Source organism: Melampsora larici-populina (genome assembly GCF_000204055.1).
Source record: "Melampsora larici-populina 98AG31 unplaced genomic scaffold MELLAscaffold_41, whole genome shotgun sequence".
Classification (NCBI taxonomy): Eukaryota; Fungi; Basidiomycota; class Pucciniomycetes; order Pucciniales; family Melampsoraceae; genus Melampsora; species Melampsora laricis-populina.
In genome coordinates this window covers 799,575-824,975 of record NW_006768805.1, presented here as the reverse complement: position 1 = coordinate 824,975, position 25,401 = coordinate 799,575, and the positions used below count along the sequence as shown (strand labels likewise).

Below are 25,401 nucleotides of genomic sequence, written 5' to 3'. Positions count from 1 at the left end.
TTAACCTGATGTACTCGTAAAATGTACAATTTGTTTATTTTTATCAGCCTGTTTCTGCTCTTTCAATTTCAGAGCTTGTGAAGCCTTTTCGGTGCGTAACCGCTTTCGATCTGCGATGCCTTGAGCTTTGAGATCTCTTGCAACAGCTTTCAATCGCGATTCCTCCTCATGCTCTTTTTCAATAAGTTCTGTGTCAAGAAATTCTTGATCGATTGAAATCTGAATATCTTCAAGATCGGCTTGGTGTTGTTTGTAAGAGTTACTGTGAAGCCAAGAATTAATACCTGTTGTGATTGTTTCAAAGAGTCCAGGTATTGTTTGTCCTCCAAGGATCTCTCGCAGAAAGGCTCCATTGGAGACTGAGGTGTAATTCTTAGTGATCTGCCAAGCATCCTCACGGCTGAAAAGATTTTTGGGTAAATAGGGTGGATCGGTCGGATACGTTTTCTTGACAAGAGTTTCGTAATGTCCAAGAATCGAGACTGCGAGATCAATCATTGGTGCATTCAGTCAAATTGGGTCATTCAACTTGCATACAAGTGGAATGTTGCTCGAGAACTTTCGCTTCCTGCTGCTCCTTGGAATGTTGAGTAGCGATTCGTCTTCTGGCTCCGATGGAAAAGACAACATCAGAGCATTTAAGTCTGACGATTTTGTTTGTGGAAGTAGACGAATGATTCGAGCAGCTCCTTGAGGGTCACAGTTCGAACATCGACAAGCTGGCATTTTCTCAGACTTTTCCCGCTCGATCTCCAGAAGGTAACCAGGATCCGACAGAGACATGGCAATATATCCTTTTCTGTACAATCCAAATTGATCAGTTTTTTGATTATGGATGTTTGTTATTCTTTGTGTAGCATCAGAAAATCTTACAAAGTTTCCAGGGAATATACAACCCTCAAGCAACACGGTGTGAATCTTAGAGCATGCATGCGCTCCTGATTGTCCATTTTAGAGTCGACTTTGACCGCTGAAGCCGAATTTTTGCCGTTAGGTATGTTTGGCTGGACTAACAAGATGACTAAACCTTCCTCCCCATTGCGCCCACGGCCAGCTCTTCCAGCCATCTGATTGGATTCGGATGGGTCCATCGCACCCATGATAACTACAATTTTGACGCGGGGCCAGTTCTGACCAAGTCCAAGAGCGGAAGTAGCAGAGAGGATTGGGAATTTGTCTTCACCATATTCCTTAGCCCATGTTTCCTTGTCCTTATCACCAGTCACAGAATGATATCTGCGAATACATTTTGATTTAGGATTCTTATAATCATCTGGTTGACCCCGAGCTTTTGAAACTACTTCCATTACTTTCAATGTTCTATTACGAGTACCTGAATAGATAATCATTGGAGGCAATTCTTTGTTTGAAACAATCGATTCGTGAGGAATTATTGCAGAGAGATCTTCTGCTGAATCAAGAGTCTCGGTCAAATAGATTCGAATGAAGCGCAGTTCCGGACAAGTAAGCTCTCCCTGTATCATTGTCATGTTTGATGATGTTAAGCTTAAGCTTTTCATTATTGCTGAGACTGCTTGAGGCCCACAAGTTGCCGACATTAAAAGTGTTGGTATGTCGTCGGTTGCCATCAGCTGCGGGCCAAGTTTTCCATAAGATGATCGAAATAGACCAACATCTTGTGGAGTCACATGAACCGAAAAGTTCCTTGAAGCTCCGCTCTCCTGAAGCCCCCACAAATAAATACAGTGTGCTTCATCAACCACTTTTAAAGCAAGATGAGACTGAAACTGTTTACTATGGTAAAGTGTTTGAAACGATTCACTATTTAAGAAGATCTCAGGACTCTTTGGAAACCAATGATAGGTATCAGCTTCCTTGAAAACAAAGAATTGACGTGTTCTCTCTGGACAAAAGAACATACCAAATATATGAATGAATAGTAATTGCTTTTTAATTGCTTCAATACTTTCTTATCAAATGTATTCTTTGTTAGATTAACCGCAGTGATACCGGATGAACGTTTCTCTAAAACCTAAAGAGAATAGCCAGGTCATCTAGCCTGAAGTGACATGGCTGGCATTGATCAAAAGCCTAAACAAACCTGATTATCACCGAGCGCATCTAGCGGGTTCAACACTAATATAACAGCGTTCTTGACCTTTGGGAACATGTGGAAGAATAGTTCCGAGACTCGACTCTTTCCAGATCCAGTTGCAGAAAGTAAGAAGGTATTTTGACCGTTTGCTAGACTAACACCGGCTTGTAGCTGAACGTCGCTTGGCTCGTCATTGAATCACCTAGCCATGAACTTGGCCTTGAACAATGTCCACTGCTCAGCAATTGTTGCGGTGAGGACTTTTAAGCTGAGACTTATCCGTTCTAGATGTAAGCTATGGCTGGACTCGCTAAGATCGTTCAAATCCGGTCTTTCTTCCTCATCATGTGGAGCGCTTCGAGTTCGCATTTTCGTCGAAGACATTTTGGTTCTTTATTGAATAGACGCGTTCAAAGCTATTGAAGCAATCACTTTTCCTGACCAAGTCAAGACATCCTCGAATTTGGTTTTCAAGCTGCATAGATGTCACAAACGACCGTTGAGCCGACATCCGCAGTCATTTATGAAATTTCAAAAGAGCTCTTCTTGAGCTCAATGAAAACTTTTTATACTGATTACAAAAGTAAAAGTTAGATAAATGGAAAGGCGTGTAAGAAGCCAAATCCAAATATAGTTGAAGAAGAGGAAATTTCATAATCATATGCCGAAAAGTTCTGTTGGTACAGATTTCTACCACCAAAACCCAAATGGGCTTGTCACCAAGAAACTCGACATTAGAGGTAAGTCCCTATGCTCACAAGCTCGCGGCAAGAGCATAGGGACTTAGTTAAGTTAGTAAAAAGGTTGTCTGTTTTAAAAATATTTTACGTAAAATTTATGACTTTGTCCAAGTTTTTAAAACATAAAATCATGTAAAATGTCAAACTTGAAACCCCTTATTAGGGGGGCTCAAGTCAAAATATTTTACTACTTTTATTGTAATTTTTTTTTCCCAAATTTTTTTAAGCAGCAAATTTACGCAGATTTGCGTAAATCTGCTGCTCAGAAGGAGATCCGAAATAAATTTTTACGGTCTGTTTTTACAAATTGGGAAAAGTTTTTACAGCACGGTACTGTAAAAAACTTTCCCCGGTTTTTTAAGAAAAGGCCGCAAAAATTTTGACTTGAGCCCTCTTATTGTCTCTGGTTACATTTCTTGAAATTTCTCTTTTGTATACATCGTGAATTCTTATTCAAGATTTCAATTCATGAGGATCTTTTCTGAGTTGTTTTTCCATCAGTCTTGAATCATAAGTAATCAACAGAAAAACCAAAGAGAGATCCATAATATCCATAAGTACTCTAGTTTGAGAGAATGATATAATTTTTAACTGAGAAGGGGTTTTTTGGGGGAAGGAGAAGAAGAGAACTTTGCAAAAGGAATCTTGATTCTTATTCAATCAAAGTTACCCAAGAATTTTTGGGTGCATGCAGTAGCAATCTTCATAATTGAACACCAAACACCAATACAAATCAAATAACACCACATGAAGTATTGATGAAGGGAAATCCTCAAGTTGATCACTTCAGGGTATTCAGTTCTTGGGGATTTGTGCATATTTTTCAAGAAGTACAGAAAAAGTTGGATCACAGAGCAATCAAATGTAGAACAATTTATTGGTTATCCAGTGGGATCCATGGGGTGGAAGTTTTGGGAACCTAAATCAAACTTGTTTTTAAAGTTGGCATATGCTGATTGGTTGGAAGAGGATGCTGATGTCATGATAAGGAGAGGAAAGGATGTTGAGACACGGCCTATACTGGACAAGACAACTGGAATTGAACATCAGTTGAGAAGAAACAAACTTGACTCACATATTAGAAACATGGTTTGATTTGAATGATCATCCTCTTCAAAACAAAGTTTGTACACAAGATAAATCAGTAAATCAAATTCAGTTAATAGTGGCTGGTATAGCAAATAAGATACCAAGCAGTTTGAAGTTAGCATGACCAAATGTGTATTTGAAAAGAAACTTGATAGTGATCAAAATGTGATAAAGTTTAAAGCAAGATTTGTTCTATGTGGTTTTAATCAAGAACAAGGAGTAGGTTTTCATGAAAGCTTTACTCCAACAGCATGATTTTCTTCATTATTGATAATGTAACTGTTGATGTATCAAGAAATTGGATATTGGAGAGTTTTGATGTGGTTTCAGCTTATCTGCATAGTCTGATTGATGAAGAAGTTTACAGTATCAACTCAGAGGGATATCCTTCTTCAACAGAAGGGAATGTCTCAAGACTGAAACAAGCATTGTATGGAACTAATTAACAGGCTGGAAGATATTGGTGGGAATTTTTCTCAAATGTCTTATCAAATGTTGGAGGCAAATATTGTGTAAATGATCAATCAATTGATGTGTTAAAATTAGAAGGAGGGACAGCAATATTATGGATTAATGTTGATGATGGTATGATATGTTCATCAGATGCAGAATGGTTTATTTATTTATGAACATCATTGGAAAAGTCTTTTGATTTAGTTTGGCAGAAAGAGGTAGATCAAATAGTTGGGGTAAAGATTGTACAGAAAGAATGTGGTCCATTCTTGACTCAAGGAGTTTTAGCAACTTGGATTGGAAAGGAAGGGTTTCTAATATTGAGTACAGCAACACCAATGTTAGCAGGACTAATTCTTGGAACACCAAAAGACTTGGAATGGCAAAAGATGATGATGTACCTTGAGAATCTAGCAAGTATCTGTTTTTGATTTGGTCTTTGAATTATCTGGTGGTTGGAACTCAACCAGATATTGCTTTTGTTGGTGTTCAATCAACTCAGCAAGTCAAAACAAGTTAATACAAACAGTTACGTAGATATACTCACACAATCAGAACACATAACAGCACGAGTGAATGAGAAATGCCAAGATCAAGCTAAAGAAGAAGTAGTGTAGATGTCAGATGAAAAGAGTTTGTAGTTCAGAGGAAGGAGTAATGCAGCCGTCGGAAACGGATGATATTTAGATTGAAGTCATTTCCAATCCGTTGTTTTCCTTTCATTTTCTCTTATCATCATTCTCATACATGTTGTGCGTCAGCCCAAATCCTTAGTAGCAGGATTGTGGTGTTGTTCCATCTAACACTTAGCACGTGCTTATCAAGATTACTCTAACCTGTTTCACACACATCAGTTTTATCTTCCACAGATCACAAGAACTCATTGTTTGAGTTATCACATTTCCTTTTGTCTAACCACTATAGGTCAGCCCAAATCCTTAGTAGCAGGATTGTGGTGTTGTTCCATCTAACACTTAGCACACGTTATCAGATCATTACAGGTCTTTCATTCTCACAGTGTGTTCCAAAACACCTAAAACATTTTCAGCTTTCACTGTTAACTATCTGGCACAATTCTTGGAAAAACCAATATCAACTCATTGAACAGCATTGAAACACCTTTTGAGATATGTTTTGGGTACAAGGGGTGATGGTTTATTTTTGGATCTGATCACCTTAATTATGGACTTGATGCTTTTTGTGATGTAAACTGGGGGGGATTTCTTGAGGTTGACTCATGATATATTTTATTTTTATTTGGTGGTTGGGCGTCAAGAAGACAGAGCTGCATTGCAACATCAACTTATCATGCTGAGTATACACAGCCCCTGAAGACTAGTCACTGGCAGCCCACGCATCCAACTTGATACTTTTTCCAGACTTTTTGTTTTCAAACTGCTGTGAAACAAATTTCAATCAGTTATCATACATATATTGTCCAGTCATCAGAAAGATCTGGATCAGTCATAGGCAAGACATCAACTGAGTGTTCAACCAATATTCTACAGCTACTGAAAAGATCCTCATCAATAACAGACCCACTGATTTTGAAAATGATAGAATGATTCAATTTGAAGCAAGGCCAGCTTCCTTGCTCGAGCTTGCCAAACTGTCAATCCTGACTTTCATGCTTGCGTTTGCCATCTGATCACCACACTGTTGTTGTGTACTATGATAACCTATTGGCCACTCTGAACTCTGCGCTGGTGGTCTTTGCTTTACTTGAAATACCCCTCCAATTTGACAGTTTATACTTGCCTCAAATACTATCCACCCCCATCCACTTTGCTGCTGGAGAAATACTCTCAACCTCAATTCATCACTGACATCAATCATCATCTCTATCAGCAATTCATTTTGCATTGAGTTGATCCTTGCTGTGGTCGTGATAGCCATAGCTATTGTTGATGGCCACTCTGACACTGACCAGCATCAGAAGCCACATTCAAGTTGATCCACAGCAGGTACAATTATCAGCTCCTAGCCTCAAGGGTGGATCCACTGAACAAACATCACAATGACCAGTCAAGATATATCACAAACCCTTTCAAATACTACATGATGTAAGTTGAGCAACAAATTCAAGACAAATTGAAAACAAAAGTTTCTGGGATGCACTGAGCTGCCAGTGACTTGTGATTAGGGGCTGTGATATCACATTAGGAACTATGGCACAGGATTCAGTATGGGTGATACAGTCAAACCCGCGCAAATGCATAAATTGGGGCGACGATTTTTTCTATGCATTTTGACCGGTTATTCATTTTAGCGGGCTTTGTGATAATACATAACTCTATGCATTATGGTCATAATACATACATTTATGCATTATGGTCATAATACATACATTTATGCATTATGGTCATAATACATACATTTATGCATTATGAGAACAAAAATATCATAATGCATAGAGTTATGCATTATGAAGCAGACAAAAATGTGAATGCACAACTGCTCCAATGAAAATTTGTGCTTCCAGAACCCCGCAAGTCCGGGACCGGCCCCGGATCTCTATGCATTATGCCCACCAACATCCGGATTTCCTTGGCAACGCGCTATGCATTAGTACATTATGCAATAGTTTGGAGTTTGGCCTGCGCCAGCTTGGTGGAACCCAAGCCCTATGCAAATTGGCTGATTATGCATTTGCGCAGGTATGCATTTGCGCGGGTTTGACTGTACAAAGAAAGATGATGTGTGATAATACAACATCAGTGAACTTGGCTAAAGATCTCATCATGTGGCACAGGAATTTCAACATGTCAATGAACTAATTTATGATGAAATTGTGGAGGTAGTATGGATTGATGGTAGGACTCAAGTCTCAAAGAGCAGTTATTTTCACAAAGCCATTAGGGCATATTAGCCGTGTTCAAACCAAACCCGGTTGCACAAAAACCCGGTACACCCGGTTGACTTTTTGGCTGGAAGCTGTCAAGAGCTGTCACTAGATACACAAAGTTACCACCAAAAACACAACTGGGTGTACTGGGTTTTTGAGTCAACCGGGTTTTGTCAACCAGAGAGGTTTTGCAGAGCAAAACCTCCAAGGTTAACAAAGTAAGTAAGTACATAATTAAAAACTTAAATACATAAAAAGAAATATTACAACTCTATCACTCGAGTTTCAAGAGTGTAAAAGGAATAGAAACAAGTGCCTCAAGTTACCAACTCTATAACCAAGGGTACAAGTTAATTAACCCCTGGTAGAATGAGGGTAGACAACGAGAGAGAAATGTTTTATCTTTAACCAGGCCAGGGACTAAATAATGAAAGACCCTGACCAGGCCAAAAGACTACGAGAAAGGGTTTATATAGTTACTAAAACTACAAAACCCCGAACCAGGCCAACCTCAGAAGATAAAGGTTTCCTACATGACATCATACAATATTAACCAAAGTTGGTATATAAAGAACCACGATTCTCACCGAATTAAGAAAATCATCCTTTATCACTTTTACCATTTTATAAAAACCTTTTTACTTTTGAATCAATAGTCATTATTAGAAAATCCTTTTTATCATTGAATTTCTATTACCAACTCCATTCGGCTCAAAAGCATAAATCCTTTTTTATCTTCTCTTTTCCAACTCAATCTTCCAACTTAGAAAGCGTTAGAGATCGTTTGGCGTGGTCCATTCGACTAAAGACTTTCATCTGGAAAATATCCCTTTTTGATTTACTAAATCAACGAGCACTGAAGTGCCACCTGAAGAATAGATAGTTATCTTTAACTATTTCTTTGGAAGACGTCCGGGAAGCTCAGCCTCTCGTTCAGTACCTGGCAGCGGTAATCATCCCGCACCACAGACATCTATAGTCAACAACTATAGGTTCAATTCAACTTACTAAGAACCGAAAACCAAGTCTCTAAGATAGATATCAAATCAAAATCACTAGAAACCTACATTTAGTAAGTCCTATTTTAGACTAGTTTACCGCTCAAGTTATACTCAGTCTGACAGGTTTGGTTTGAACACGGCTATTCTTTTCAATTCTTCAAACCTTTATTGTGTATGACTGGATAGGTGTGCATTGCTAGTGAAAGGGGGGATGTCAAGGTTAATTCTACTGTTTGTTTGTGTGTGTCTTTCACTAGGATACACATGTGACATGTTTGTAGTTCTACTTTAGACTTGTGCCAATGGTGGAGGAGCTATTATCACTCTTAAAGACTTGGGATCCTTAGCTAACTTTTGCCTTGCTCAACCATCTGCACACAACAATCCTGACCCTTGGTACAATAAAATTTACCATATCCATGCCCTTTACTTACCAAAACAATAGAAGATGCTCTGATTATCACTTGATGAATATGTAACAGAAAAACATCATTACTTATATTAATAACCAAAAAAAATGATTATCAAAATTACACCCTTTTGAAATTTAAATCATACTCAAAAAAATCACTCAAACTCTTTTCACTACACCACATCAAAAATTTGCAATGGAGTTTAGAAAAGTCAAAATGAAGAAAATTCTGAGCTATGCTTAAGGGGTTGGAAAAATTGGAAGATTATGGTTGAATCCACCTGTGATGTCTCCTTCTTTTGCATATTTTTTCATGTTTTACCTTTAATGTTGAAGATGTTTTGAAGAAAAATGATGTTGGGGTATATTTGGTCAGAAACCCAAACTATGTCCAAAACTACCAAGGTTTGGGCAGAAATGTTTGAATATTCACAAAGACACCAATTTTTTTCCAATCAATTTGGTAGTCACAAATCATGAAAGGCACACCCTGGATCTACAATTTTCATTTAGATGCTAAAACCATTGCGGCAAAGATTTATAAGCTTTTCTTGCTTTGCTGATGGGGACTGTGATTGCTGTCCCTTAGTCATTTTTGGAAACATACCACCCATTCCAATGTGTACATTGTAAATCAAACATTCAGCATTCATAATGCAAAGAAATTACATATGGTGAACCAAAATGGACAATTTTATTTGTCTCACAAGATTAATGACTACATAAGTGCCAGTTTTGGAAAAAAGCTGAGTTTCTGACCTGATATACACTGCTGCCATAAAAACATGAAAAAGTATTCAAAATGATAGGCACATGCAGGGGTATGCAATCCTTATTTTTTCATATTTTTCTGACCCCTTCTGCCATGTGTATAATTTTCTATGTTCTCGGTGAAAGGTCTGCTCAAGATCCAACTGAATCTTGAGACCATTTCATCTTTGAGAGCTTTATAAAATTATACTCCCTTGTGGCTTGTCTGGGTGCCAATCCATTTTATGCACTTGCACCAATGTGTTGCGCCTTGGGGAAAAAATATGTGTTCTTAAGATGTAGTAAAACAGAATCTATCCCCTGATTTCCCATAAAAACAACATGCTTTTTCAATGTATATTCAATTGCCAATGTCACAATGAAAATTCTGTTGTTCTACAAGCAATCTCATACCCCACGTGTTGTGGCAGGAAAATCAAATAGAAGTTATTTCTTTGTGGTTGGATTCCCACACACACCACAGGGGTCGTTGACACAATCTACATCACAAACGGAACAGTAATACTGCTTTTCCCACTCTGAACGACCAGGACCTACATCATCCCCACCATGTGTGACAGAACAATCTCCAACTGCTGCTGCTACCTTTTCACCTTCCAAATCTTCCATGGGTGTACCAAGGACTTGATTGAATGATACAGAGATCATGAGCACAACTGCAACAATGCTGAGATTCATGATGACAAATCTGATGTGTTGACCAAGCGTTAGCTATGGAAAGCCATGAAGAAGTTTGTAGATAAAATATCTCAAGACTCCCCAGAAAGCTATATTGATAGGTTTTGAAAAATTGTGTGGGTTTCCCGCTGATGTAGACCAATAGTATCTATGCCAATCAAATGTGTAAAGATAAGTGGCCTATATAAGCTCAATATGTCTAAAAGATATCTCCACATATCAAAAGTAGCCGGGTAGTGGACAAAAAGCACAGGGAAACATACCAGAGACAATTGTGCCCAGTATACAAACAAATCAATGAGATGCTTGGATAGTGAGCAAGTTATCAGCAAATCAGGTGCCCTTTTGTATCCATTGAATACTGGATATGCAGCTGTTTTTCTGACCCTTCCCTGGAATCAAGTCATGGAACACAATGCTGTGTTCACTCACATTGCCTTCCGCACAGCTAAAGTGAACATTGACAAGCTCTGTGTTGTGGAGAAGATAGTCGCAGCCTCATGATGCCCCTTGATACTTCTTTCTACGCTTGTATTACACAAATCAGTGTTTTGGAATTCATTTGCTTTGTCTAATAAGATGTATGATTCCCAGTGAAGTGTCACAGTGAAGCTATCACCACACTACGCCAAATCAATAATATACCATGGAGTTTAGAAAATCAAGATGTAGAAAATTCTCAGCAATGCTTGAGAGGTAGGAAAAATTTGAAAAAATTATGGTTGGATCAGTCTGTGATTTCCCATCATTTTGCATATTTTTTCATATTTTTACCTTGAGTTTTGAAGATGTTCCATAGAAAAATGATCTTGGGTGTATTTGGTCAGAAACTCAAATTTTGTCCAAAACTACCCAGGCTGGGCAGAAACTTTTCAACAATCACAAATACAAATTTTTCTTTTGATCAATTTGGCAGTTGCACATTATGAACGCCACATACTGGATCTACAGTTTTCATTTGAATGCTAAAACCCTGGCGGAACAGATTTCTAAGCTTTTCTAGCTTTGCTGTTGGGGACGGTGGTTGCTGTACCTTCTTCAATTTTGGACACACACCACCCATTCTAATGTGTATCTAATAAATCAAACATGTAGCTTTCAGAATGGGCAGACATTCCAGATTTTGACACAAATTCAACAATATTATTGGTCTCACAGGGTTAATGCCTTCATGACTGCCAGTTTTGGACATAAACTGAGTTTCTGACCTGATATACACTGCTTCTGTAAAAATCTGTAAAAATATGCAAAATAATGGGCACACACAGGGGAATGCAACCCTTATTTTTTCCATATTTTTTTGACCCCTTCTGGTTTGTGTATAATTTTCTATGTCTTTTTAGTTTTCTAAACTCAGCGGTAAATTTGCAATCTGGTGTAGTGTCTATGTATCCTCAAAAAACAAACACCCCAAAATGATGTAAATATATAAACTCAGGGCACATTCACTTAAGGAATTTCTGACCAGAAATCACATTCTGTGAATTTTTTAAATCCAAAAAAGAAACATGCTCCACCAAATAGACACATTAAATTTTGCAGAATGTGATTTTTCCCCAGAAATTGCTTTGCTTAAGGGCGCATTCACTTAAGCAATTTCTGGTGAGAAATCACATTCTGCAAAATTTAAAGTGTCTATTTGGTGGTGTATGTTTCATTTTTGCATTAAAAATTTTACAGAATGTGATTTCTGGTCAGAAATTCCTTAAGTGAACGCGCCCTAAGTGAACACGCCCTCAATCCATTCAATAAATTTTACCAAAAGTTGAAAATCATAATTCAAAATTCAAAATTCAAAACAAATTCCATAATCTACAACACACAAAAAAACCCCAAAAAACCAAAACTGTCCTTTATTTTTCAATAAGAAAACCCCCAAAAAAACCAAAAAAAAATCAATCAAATACAAAATCAGTCCATTTCCATTTTAAATCCTTAAATCTAGTGCATGATCATGATCATCATCATTAAAATTCTTATTAATTTATATCTACATATTACAATACGTATTATTTCTTTCCAATTATATATCTTTTTTTTCATTAAATATCTCTTCTTCTTAATCCAAACAATCAAATCAAACAATCAAATCCCACTAAGATGTCAAATCCAAGAAAAAATCATAAAAGTTATTTCCATTATAAAATGCCAAAAAAAAATCAAAAAATCAAAAAAAAATCAAAAAAAATCATAAATTCATTTACATATACATCTACATTTACCCAACTTCAACTTTTCCTTTTCCCAAAAGATTCATTCTTCTTATCCAAAGATTTCTTTGAATGTTCTTCTTCTTCTTGACGATTTTCTTGATGATGATGATGATGAGATGGATGATCATCATCCTCTAAATCCAATCCAAACACCTCAAGACTATCATCACTACCACTACCACTACCACCATGACCACCACCTCGATTTTCTCCCACTAATCCACTTCCACTTCCACCAATCTCTTCAATCATCTCATCATCTTCATCATCCTCTTCTTCTTCTTCTTCTTCTTCATCTTCTTCATCATCATCTTCTTCATCAATATCATCATAATCAGTCGAAACAGATGTTCGATAATGATGATTGGGATGATGTAGTTGAGAATAATCAAGATGATTAGAATGAGAAGGAGAAGAAGATTCAGAATAAGATGTACTTCCTACCAAACTACCTGGTCTAGAGTTCAAACTAACTTGATGATGAGGATGATGATGAGTAGTAGAACTAGTAGTAGGTATGACAGTAGTAGTTGGAGTAGTTTGAACGAATCCTTCATTCAGATTACTACCTTTTCTAACATGTAAACTAGGTCGATTAGCTCTTCTTTTACTCAACGAACGTGAAAGGATCGCCGCCACTCTAGCCGTCGAAGGATTCAAAGGAGATGAGATCCTAGACTCATTCATCAAATTTGACGTTCCATTCACTCCTCCTCCTCCTCCTCCCCCTACACCTCCATGACTTCCATCTTGACCAAAGAAATCCGAAAGATCATGTAAAGTTGAAACCATCTCACCAAAACTTTCATTCGTCTCTGCTAGATCAGATTGAGTTTGATGATCGATATTCGAATCGACTTCAATGCCCCATTCATATGTAAACTCAACCACCGACGATCGTTTTAAAGTTTCAAACAAAGTTTGATTCATACCAAAACTTTCAATCACTTCTACTAACCTCATCCTAGTTTCTTTCAAAGCTTCATTTCCATTGGCCACACACCATCCTGTCTCATCTGGATTCCCAAAAACCTTTTTACCTAATTGATCTTGAGTAGTTCGATGTCGATGATAATGATGATGATGATGTCCAATCCCATTAAAGTTTCCAATCAAATTCGATTTTCCTTTGATAGGGATCGGTTCAGATAAGATTTCTAAAGCTTGTAAAGATAAATTAGTTTGTAAAAGGTTTAAGACCGGTGTTAAAAGATCATAACCAAGTTCCAAGATCTCATTCGAATTTAAATCCATCAATTTAATATAAACTTTCAGTACGATCAACGTTTTGGATTTAATCCAATCTAATGGATTCAATAAGAATCCAAAATATAAAATTAATATCTCATTTCCAAACAAAGGTAAAAAATATTCTCGAATCCCATTAATGGCTTGTTTCAAAAAATCATCATTCGTTCGAAACCTTCGTTTAGCAAATGAAATCATCACTCTAGATAATCCTTCCATTCCCATTGAAGAAGTTAAATGAGCTAATCTGATCGCAATATCATCCATTTCATATTGCATGATCCCCGTTTCAAGAATATGTAAACACCAAGGTAAACAAGCTGAATAAAGTAATGCACATCCTCCATTCACCCAATCTACAATTTGACAACTCTCAGGTAACGATAAGAATTGTCGAATCAAAGACCAAGAAGATTGACAAAGTGATGAAGATCGAAGTCCTTTCATCACCACTTGTCGAATCGGTCCTCCATCCGCTAACCATCTCGTCGGTCTAGATCCTTCAATATCAAAACAATGTGAATCTTCCAATGGTTCTAAAATCGATCCAAGTAATTCGATGGCTTCTAAAAACTCTAATTCATTACACGTTTCTAAACACGAGACACCTGTCCAAAACAATTGAGCAAATGGAGTTTGATTGACGTTTTGAACTTTAACTGAGACTGATAAAGTCGTTAAAACTTCTAATGCAAACAATTGAACCTCTTGTGATGGATCTGAAGCCGTATTCGAAAGTCGAATCAATAATTCAGCCAACAAATTCGAATCCACCGGTAATCCCAAGATCCTTAAAACTTGTAATGATCTACAAGCTACATGTCTTACTGGACATTGGGTAGCCCATTCGATGGCCACTTTAGCCCATTGTTGACAAAAATCAGTGATGAAATAAGAGGTGAGTTGACTGATCTCTTCAACTAAATGTTCTAAATTTCTGGGTAAGATCTTTCGATGTCTTCTTGATGAACTAGTTTCCTCAAAATCCCAAAACGATCTCCATGCTTCTTTATCTTCTGGATTGATTAAAGGAAGTGATCGGTTGGGTGTTGTAGTACTTTGATCACATTGTTGTTGCATCCTTCTTAACATATACACATATCGTACCAAGACCTCTCGCATCTGTGCTTGTAAGGTGATATTGGTATGATCAGCTTGGACTACATAGGCATGTACCACGCTTGATAAACGATCTGCCAAGCCTAACGGTTTCAGTACCATTGCTTCACCCAACAAAAGAATCGCAGCTTGCATATGAGACATGACCGTACGAGAAGGAAGTTGAGGAAAATGAGTATCGAGATCATTGGATCGAGTGGGTAAGATCCCAGAATCGAGTGGAGCTGGATCCTGAGGAGCTAGTAATTTGGCCGGTTGTAGAGTGTTAACCAAATCTCGTGCTACCACTTCAAGTCCCGTATTCTCTGTCATCGAAGACAAGATCGTTCGAGAGAGACGAACAAATGCAGGAAGACCTCGACGTTTAGTTTCATCTAACAGAAAGGTGATGATAGCTGCAGTATTGAGAGGTGAAGCATCGGCAAATGAAAGCCAGATCGCGCTAACTGCCTCGGGTTGATGTTCAACAAATTGAGACGAAACTAGTAAGACGATACTAAGAAGGTTTTTCACTTTTGAAGAACCGATATCACAAACTGCAGGGGCGAGATTGATTTGAGCTAGCCAAGTTGGCATCAATCGTACTAGTGGTCGTGCTTTCAGAGCTTCCACTTGTAAGATCCGATTGCCTACTTCGACAATAAAGCAAGATGGATCGATCGTTTTCATATCAGAGATAGCCTTTGAAAGTAAAGTTTGAGAAACCAAGTGATGTCCTGCAAATGCACTTTGAATTCCAACTTCGATTTCTGATAGCCATTGAGGTGTGATATCAGAGAGACAACGGAATTTCAATACATCCAAAGCTCTTTGACGAGTAGTCAGTTCAGGATGTGAGATTCGAGATAAACATAATGCAAGGATAGCTTCTTCTCGAAGTCGTAAGCTTGGTTCACATATCAGCGTACTACACATGATCCCAAATAACGTCTGCTCCAAAGGCCAGCAATCAGATTCATTCCAACAAAGCGTGAGTGCATTCTCCAAAAGACCATCTGGATCGCTTGTTCTCTTACACGCCCCAACAAATGCTCGTCTGTACGTGATGTGTTTGAATAGATAACAATGAGTGGGTCAGCTAATGGATGACGTTTGCAAAGGGTGCATGGAATGCACTTACCTGGCTTCTGCATGAACTTTCGCATCATTCTTCTCAAAAAGAGCGGTGATCCATCTCAGCATACGACTAGCACTAGTCGTAGGCTCTCGACTAGTCTCAGGTCGTTGCGGGGATCCACTAGAAGACCGAAAGTCTAATGCAGTTTCCTTAAACCCAAAACCACCAACAAAAGTCAATACAAAAAAAATCCAAACTCGATGATAAATTCAGTAAAGCTTACACAAAGAGTTGCGATCATAGTCGCCGAATGCAAAAGCAATTCACCACTACCTGTTGAAGTTGAAGCCAAAGGTGACCTTCCCTTAATAGGTGGATTATTCCTACTAGTAGCCGAATTAATTCTAGAAACACGTGGATCTAAACCACTAGGGTTAGGATGATGAGTAGTACTACTACTAGAAGCTAATCTAGTACTCCAGTCTTCTGCTAAATTAAATATATCAATCACTAATTCATGATTAAAGACTTGATGAATCTTAACAGTAATTAAAGAAGTCGAGCCAGATGATGAATCATGATTGAAATCTTTTAATCCAATCTTTTTAAAAACCCTTTCACTAAAAATTAAAAATGATTTCCTAATCGAAACCGTTAAGAAATCTTCCATACTTTGTCTTGATTTTAAAAATAAACAAGTTTCTTTAATAAATCTAACTAAGATCTCAATACATCTATCTGTTGAATTGAAATCTAAATGAAATAAAAACTTGGTCGTACTTTCATGTAATTTTCCTATAGCTGAAAATAATCGTATGATCTTCACTGTCCCATTAGGTCTTGCTGATCGATCTTTTTGTGCTTCAATCATTTTACGTTCACTAGTGAGATGATGAGCAAGTCCAGAGAGGCCATCAAGAAGAGTTTCATACATTGAGACATGAATACAACTCATTGCTCTGATTGTTGCTTCTCGGAAGGTAGATTGATCTGATGTTAAGAAAGGCACGAGGGTCTTGATCAAATCTTCTCCAGGTGAGATACTTCTCTCTCGGGTTGAATTACTATGCTGTGCGATGGATGAGTTATCGATCCCAGTACTAAGATTACCCACTTTCGGATCGGCAGAGGTAGTGATACTAGTCAAGCTGATGAGAAGTGAAGACCACGAGGTGAGTAAGTTCCGGTCGTCCCATCCCGGATTGGGTCCATTTCCATTAACAGTCGATCGACCACCAACGCCAGCAGCATCAGAAGCGAGAGGATAAATTCTTTGAAGTTGACTGTATAGTAATGTTCGAGCATGTACCATAGTCTGAGGCAGATACTTTAAAGCCGTACTAAAGATGGAGGAAAGTGCGATACAAAGCAAAGTCATGTCTGCAGGATTATCACTTTCCAATAGACGGATCAGACTATCACTACTACCAGGTTTACGTTGTTTTTTCCATTTCAACAATCGAGTTTTTTCCGTACTAGGAAGATCATCAGGTAAGATAGTGTCAAACAAGTATCTTTCTGCTTCATCTAAAACATTAGCCACACTATTATTCCTCGTAAAGTTGATCGATTTCGGTGTGGTGATCAATCCAGAGTCTTGAATGATCGTACGAGCCGTCCCAGTGATCCGTAAAGCATCTAGCGCCGATTTTCGAGTAGAAGAAGATCTCGAACAAAGAAGTACTAAGCTAGTAGCTTCCATCTGAGAAACAAATTTAAGACCTTCTCCACCAAAGATCGAATTAGTTTGTTCATCATCTGTACCACTAGCCAATTTCCTAAGTCGATCACACCATGTAGACATCACTTCAACCCAAAATTTGACTAATGATTCCACTTTATTATCAGATCCTTTTTGTAATTGTGGTTTAGATCGAAAAAAGAATTCCGGTTTAGCCAAAAACCTAGTATAATTCTGTAAAACCATATACGATTTATCTGATGCTACAAATCTTCGAAGTGCCAACTTAGACGCAATTGTCACACCTACATCCAAAGAGATCAGACCGCGGAATAGAATATCGAGTGCAGCTGAATCTGCAGTAGAAGAGGTTAAGATCCTAGGCCATGCTTGTAAACAAGTTTGAAGCACATCAAAGAGCCGTTGGACATGTCTAGGATATTCTACAGCAAAATAGCCATGTCGTTTGATGACCATTGCACTATCTAAAGTTTCAGCTCTTTGAGCAATACTATCATGCCAAGGTGCAATATACCTATCATTGGTGAGGGTATAAGTAGCCAAAGTTCGATCACAATATGCAGCGATTTGAAGAACTTTAGTACCCACCGCATCAACAAAAGCTTTGATCCTAGGTCTTTCTAGAGTTTCTGGCTTCAAGGCCATCCCATCCTTACAATCCGTTTCAGGATCTTTAGGATGAAAATGATGGAGTGAATGAGATGAGGATGAATGAGATTTCGTGCCGTTCTGAGGTTCAACTACTGGGTAAAGCGGATCTTCGCCTGCTTCCAATGATGTAAGGGCTCGCAAAGTAGCAGTGATACCGATCGTGATCCGATCTGATCCAGCCTGGGCGACTAAGCCGCTCCCACTTTCTCCGGAGTCAGATGATCCCGTCAGTAGTGTTCTCAGAGTAAAATCACTACCATATTCGAGTTGCCAGTGTAAGATGTAATGGATCAATGAGGCAAACGTATCGAGCGAGACCTCGGCTGGATATACATTCTTCCGATCGGCTGGAAAGGCTGACTTGAGAATAGGTTCAAGTCGTTTGTTCAAGGCAGAAGCGCCTTCTCGAACTCGGCGAAGGTAAGCCCAGACAAGTTGGACGATTCCGAGCATCATGGTCGGACGAGTGGTTTTCTCCTTTAGCTTGCCAAAGCACCAATCAATCGTTTCTGGCCATTTTGCTAGCAGGAAATCTTGAGGGGCAGCACCGACTACAGAACAGATCAAAGGGACTGTCGCATTCCAATACCTTGCTTTGGATGGCTTATCGGACATTGAATGAGCCTTATTAAAGATGGTGACGATTGCTTTGTTCCAAACCGGATGATTAACTTCTGCAGTTGCAGACTGAACCACTTGAGCCAATAAAGGATTCAACGTCTCAGCCATTGCAGTCTTGACAAATGAACCTCTTGATCCTTCAAAGATAATAGCAAAGGCCGCAATAAATTCTGCAGTCTCTTCAAAAGCTTCTAATGGATAAACTTTTAATTTGAGATATTGAACACCTCTGATTAAGAAGCCTAGCCTGGTTTCGGAATCTTTTTGATCTTTGATCGCTGCTGCCCGGTTGGTGAGGTCTATCTCACTTGCAAACCTATCACTCACACTTGCAAATCTACATTTCCAACATCGAACAATCGTCAGTTCAATTGAATCCCTTCAAGACGGATCGAAATTGAGAAAGTACCGTATGTTGGATAGTGCCCCTAACAGCTGAGCAAACATATTCATATTGGCTTGCTTATTAGGATTTCGAGAACTAGGAGATCTTTTGATCCAACAGGGGAAAAAAAGTGAATAGAATCAGTCTTCTGAAGAATAGAAGATTGAAAAAAACAATGATTTACGTATCCGCATTCTTAATCGAATTAAAGACAATCTCTTCTATACGAGATCCCAACTCTTCACCTAAACTTTCTCTTGTCACACCTTGAACGATAGCAATCAATGCTCTACATAATAAGTAAACAAGTGCCAACTATGGATGATCTCGAGAAAATAGTTGATCATGAGCTCGATCGCCATAAGGATCTAAGAACTCCTAATTGAATGAATGAGTGAGTACTGACACCTTTTCGTTCGGCCAAGACCGCTGCAACTCGACGAGGATTGGTAGTATTATCACCACTAAATCTATTCAAAAACATGACCGATCCCAATGATCTTTATTCAACATCCTGATAATCTTTATAGAAAGAAAAAGACGAATCTCTTACATGGCACGTTGTATTGAATGTTCATCAATCCCTTCACCTTGTCTAGATTTCCATCTCATGACAAAATTAATCACTTGATTTGGATTCTTTCGAGAAACTTGAGCAAGTGAATCGAATGTTGCATCAAAACTTGGATCAACACCTTGACCAATCCAACCTGGAATATAAAAATCATCTTCATTCGCAATAGGCTATATATACAAAGTGATCAATCAAACCAATTTAGTAAGAAAGCTTTGAGGATTTTTGGGATTCTGGATTTGGTTAACTTACAATTGCTTTTCCTAAAAGTTGACCAAGTTTAATTTCACATTCTTCAAAAAATCGATCCATGATCAAGTAAATTGCAACCTTTAAAACATCGCACATCACTCAGTACAAGTCCACTGAAGGTATGTAAGCGGATGAAGAAACTGACCTCTAGTGGAGAATGAGCTTCACCATTTGAAGTGTTAGCCGAATGAGTGGTACTAGTAGTAGTGGTATCACTTCTACTTCTAGGAGATCTACCATGATGAGTAGTAGAAGTACCAGGACTGATGTTTGGAGAAAAAGGAGAAGAAAGACCGATTGAAGTATTGAGAAGATCGATTGGATTGTTATTACGATGTAATCTAGAGTTTTCAAGATGATGATTATTATTAGAAGATTTAAGTGCAACACCCGTTCTGAGACTTGCCACTGATAATTTTCTTGGTGGACCAGATCTGGTGAGTAAGTTTTGATGTAATTGAGAATTATTAGGACTTGGACTGGTTGGAGAAGCATGTAGTTGATGATGATTTAAATTGCTTTTAGTTCTGATTTCATGATCCAAGGTAGTTGAATTTAAATTAGAATTGGTAAGATGATGATGATTTGGATGATGATTGATAAGATGAAATGGTTGATGAGATTGACCACCGAATGGACGTGAAGATGATTGAAGTGGAGAAGTGAATGAGAAGAGAGTAGATTGTTGTTGTTGATGATGATGAGTTGATGAAGAACTTGAACCATCTCTTTCATGATGATCGTTAGTTGAAGGTGAGAAAGAAGAAGCACTGAATTGATTTTGTTGAGTACCAAATGAACTTGTTGGTAAGAATGGTGTATCATCATCAAAGTCAGGTATCTCGATTTGCATGATTCTGTTTGACTATCTTGAGTGATTGAGATTGATTTCTTGATTTCTATCGATCGATGGTTAGTAGCAGTGGTGGTTTGCAGTGGTTTGCAGTGGTTTGCAGTCTGAAGATGGATTCAAATCGAATTGGAAAATTACATCCTTGCTTTGACATTCTTCGTATTTCCTTCTCAACACAATACACTTTCGATCTCTGAAGCCTTTTCTCAACTCAATGTCCTGCTTCATCCGTTTCTCAATTCTTCATCATCTGAGTTTATACATCAGTACACATCATAGTCATATGTACCAAGCTCAAAGACTCAATTTACAAGCAAGACAAAAGACCAAAAGAATTTCAATCCATGATTATACTAACCCTATATAATACGACTGATGATTGGAAAAGTCTAATGACCACTCTGGAATAACTGATCATACGGAGCTCATTGAAGACCATCTTCTGAGTCAGAAACTAATGATTCAATTCCAAAAATAGAATAAATCCAATCCTCAACAAACACTTTGAACCCTGAATCAGAATAGTTATGATTCACTTCTTCCTAAACTCAAGTTAACCACACTTGATGAGATCTAAATTTAAGTTCTTGAGATCATTTATTTACACATTTGTTAAAAGTTCAAACAGTGGCAGTAACCGGTTTGATCGCATCCACCAATTATGGAAACTTTAAAATCTCTTCGTTTGACCTTTACAAATTGAAAACTCATCAGCACAGCCAACATTCAACAAAGATGTATAGAACATATTTTTGGTGTATATACACAATTGCATCGCTTTGTAAGGCTCTTTGAATGGGGTTCAGAATACTTGTGATGGGTTCTTGAAGGAATCAAATAGCCTTTGAAAAAGGAGAATATATGGAGATTTTCTTAGTTTTTATATTCATCAAAATCAAGTATGTATGTAACAAGTAGGAAAAAAACAAAAATTGTGAATCCAGTTGATATGTTTCAAAGAATCCTTTTCAAAACATTCAAAACCTCTATTCTTGTGATCAGTCTTTAATTCTATTTATTATAAGAGAATGGAAAATTGAATCACCACAAGCTTCAAAGATTTATGAAAAGACTGATTGTACTTCAAGAAATCCTATCACACTTGTGAACATCATTCAACTTCCCGGGTCCCCAACTTGGAAGAGGAAAATGATTAATAGTACAGTTTGTCATAAAAGGAGTTGTCTATCATGTACAGCCCTTTGCAGAATTGATGACTTTGGAAAAAGAGAAAACGCTTGAGTTTTCAAAAAAAACCTGCGGGTTTTTTTCAAAAACTGAGCTCTCTCTCTCTCTTTTAGAATTACTGAGCCAGGTTTCCAACAAAACTCACCGACTTTTTGAAAAACGCAGCAGCTTTTTGACAATACTCGGCCACTTTTCGAAAAAACTCGAGGTTTTTTTTTCTTCAAAGTCATCAATTATGCAAAGGGCTGTACATACAGGTCTGCTCAGTTTTTTTGCCCATTGGAATCAATAAACCACATCTTATACCACATGTAACTCTTTTGACTTTGAAGAAATCATCCCAAAGATTCACTACATATAATTCTGGAGCTGCTCAGGCAATATTGTTGAAGCTTTTTTTTAGTAACAGAAAGGGTGACACATGCAGTTGGGGTGATGAGATTACACCAAAACATTGAGTCAGTGTATGTAGTCAATCTTTTGAATGCCCTTGTCAAACTGAAAACAATTACAGCATGTATTACATCTGAATAAGTTATCTTGATGAGCAGATAACTGAGCAGAACTGTATGTACATGATAACCACTTATTCACTGAGCCTGCTACACATATGTAGTGTGGGTGTTATGGCTCAGGTGAGGAGTGAATGATGATTTTATGACAAATCATACTCCCAATCATTTTTTTCTTGCCCACTTGGGGAAGTTGAATAATGTTTGCAGTGTCATCATCCCACATCAACTTCCTCAATTACCTCATGATCACCACCAAGTTATAATACTGAAGAACCTCTAAATTATCATACAATCAATGAAGATCTTGTTATCAATTGACACCAAACCTCATATTACTATCAAAGACAGCATACTCTCATTCAACTTCAACCTTTTAGAATTGATTTGTCTTCTGATGTTGCAAATTGAACTTTGTGTCCTACTTTTCAATGAAACTTTGATCAGTTCTTTAGACCTTCAAGGTTAAATGAAGGTCTTGATTGGATTGAACAAAATCATGGTTTGATTGGGGATAAGTTTCAAGAACTCAATCATCATCAAAACCAAAACCAAATCTTGATTGAACCCCATTATTCAACTTCAACTGAAACACAACTACCAATAGATTGTACCTTATCAAACTATCATCATCATCATCATCAAATTCAGCTTCTGGAAGAAATAGACAATCATGAATGCCTGATACAATGATTCATGAACTTAAGTTGAACCCAATGGAAACTAGAAAAAAAGGGATCATGAAACTTATGAAATTGGTTTTGGGTTCTGAAGATTCTAAAAAACTGAAGAAAGATAAAATATGAAAAATAATGAAAAGGGTCAAAAAGTATCAAAATATAGAGTTCTAAACATTCATCATGATTATTGGATTTCACTTTATTTGATCTGCTTTAAAGCTTGGATTTAGAAGAGTTATTGATTTATTGTTACAAGAATTTTGGTTACATGTTTTTTATTACAGCCGTTGTAAGATCTACTGACAGATTCCTGAAAAGTTGTATTGTTGCCAGATTTAACTTTTGAAGTCAAAAACTCAAAAATCATGTCACTTTGAGAGTAACTCAATTGTTCTTGTGCTAGATCTGACCAATGGGCAGTAGAGTTATCAGTCTCAAAAGGGTTTTTTGGAGTTTTTGACCTCTACATTAAATCTGGCAACAACACAATGATCTAAAAATCTGCTGATAGATCTTACAACAGCTGTACTTGAAGTTGAGCTTGCTTACAGTTATATATAGATGTAAGTGTAAATATTTCTAGAATTAGATGGTTACTTTGAATTTCATTGAATGATACACTTATCCATAATTGATGATCTTGGTTATCCTATCTTTCAAGGAAAGTTGAACAACTCAAAGACTTCAAGAATTGGAAAGTTTTGCCTTTACCATACATACCTGAGGCTGTGAAGATCATTTATGCATGAATGAATTCTAGCTATCCTACACAGAGTCCTAGGAAATCTCTAGCTAATCAAATTTTGGCCCTGCAGTGTGGTGTGGAGGCACAAAACTCAGCTACAGTATCATGTTGTGGGTGCGTCCTTTTTCTAACGGGCACGCCCAGGCGCACAAAATCTTGATTGGACAGGCGCGGGCGCCACTAGGGCGCGTTAGGCGCGCCCTTGGCCCCCAAAAAGTAGAAAAAAAGCAAAAAAAAATCTTCTACACCAGCAGACACCATATTACAGTGCCAAAAAATACATAGTTGCAAATAAGAGGTTTCAGGTCATTGATTGGCAGGTAGATTGCAAGAGATATCACAATCAAAGGAAGTCAACTGTGATTCTATGTATACACATGAAACTCTTACAGTGACTTGCTTACATGTCTTTTGGACAAGACTCAGTCTTTAAAGTGACAACAGCTCATAGTGAGGTAGACTGTTGGACCAATATAATACCATGATGAAGTAACACTCCTCAGAGTCCTCTCCAGGCATTTCTGATGGAGATGGGTTGAAAAACTGACAAAAACCCGCGGACTAACTATGGGGCGCGCCCCTACATATTGTGAAGTTTTGGGGCGCTACCAGGCGCGACCTTTTCGCGCTTTTCGCGCTGCGCCCACAACATGACTACAGTACCTTGTAGTGTAGCGTAACTTGTCAAGCTACACTAACCTAAAGGTAAGATTCTTGTAACTGCACTCAGCTACACTACACACAAAATGCACAGTAGCGTGTTGCGATGTAGCTATGTCACCTTTGCTCTACACCACGGTTGAAACTCTTCACGAATGTGTAGGTTTGGATTTCGAAGTTAACAAAGTGCTTTGCTCCTGGCTAGGCATTGGTGAGGGAGGAGCAAGGGATTTGGTCAAGTTTTTATGAATGTTCTACATCATGTACTTTGACAAGATCTCTTCAGGGTCCTGACCGACTATTATATTTACTTAGGTTGTCGATCCAGGTTGCTTGAGCCAAAAAAATAAGTACATTCCTCAAAGTTCAAACAAACGTACCATGAGTGAGGTCAGGCTGGTCAGGTCATGATCAAAATCTGAGAATTCCTCGGACTTGGAGAACCGAGACTGAGTGATATTTGCACACTGTGCTTTCTTATCAACAAAGTCTCTCTTACGCTTAGCTTAACAAAGCCCTCTCTGCGCGGCCGCGTCCGCGCCCTCGCAGAGGGGCTTAGGACTAATCGTCGATTTTTGGCTTGAGCACTACAATCCTTAAGTGTGTCTAAGGAGTTTTTCGGATTTTCACGCTTCCCTCACAAACAAACTTCACCTGACTCCGCAGAGAAAGTTGTTCTGATAAAAATTCTACATAATCTCGTAGTCTAGCATCATGGCCAGTGTGAACGGTGTGGCCAAAAAAGGAGGTTGATGATTCTTACAACACACCTGTAGCAATGATTCAAAAATCGGGTACGGTGCAAATTCACCCTGTATGCCCCTTTACAAGTGAGACATAAGGCTTGATAACTCCCTCAAGAACAGCATGGTGGGGTAGTGTTTCTCTTGTGATAA

At 38.1% G+C, this 25,401-nt stretch overlaps 3 protein-coding genes across 3 annotated transcripts; all 3 read right to left on the bottom strand.

Moving 5' to 3' along the window:
* MELLADRAFT_110125 (uncharacterized protein) lies at positions 1–783 on the bottom strand (the record flags this gene model as incomplete). The annotated part of the gene is made up of 3 exons (XM_007414144.1): positions 1–482; positions 538–644; positions 737–783. 3 exons carry the CDS (start codon positions 781–783, stop codon positions 1–3), a joined length of 636 nt encoding a protein of 211 aa, XP_007414206.1.
* A 9,010-nt stretch (positions 784–9,793) lies between these two features.
* MELLADRAFT_124529 (uncharacterized protein) lies at positions 9,794–10,045 on the bottom strand (the record flags this gene model as incomplete). The annotated part of the gene is made up of 1 exon (XM_007414143.1): positions 9,794–10,045. The coding sequence occupies one exon, from the start codon at positions 10,043–10,045 to the stop codon at positions 9,794–9,796; it is 252 nt and encodes an 83-aa protein (XP_007414205.1).
* A 2,228-nt stretch (positions 10,046–12,273) lies between these two features.
* MELLADRAFT_91353 (uncharacterized protein) lies at positions 12,274–20,720 on the bottom strand (the record flags this gene model as incomplete). Its single annotated transcript, XM_007414142.1, has 9 exons — positions 12,274–15,661; positions 15,746–15,891; positions 15,966–18,993; positions 19,066–19,146; positions 19,226–19,356; positions 19,448–19,541; positions 19,595–19,785; positions 19,868–19,945; positions 20,013–20,720. The coding sequence occupies 9 exons, from the start codon at positions 20,718–20,720 to the stop codon at positions 12,274–12,276; spliced, it is 7,845 nt and encodes a 2,614-aa protein (XP_007414204.1).
* Between the last annotated feature and the right edge of the window lie 4,681 nt (positions 20,721–25,401).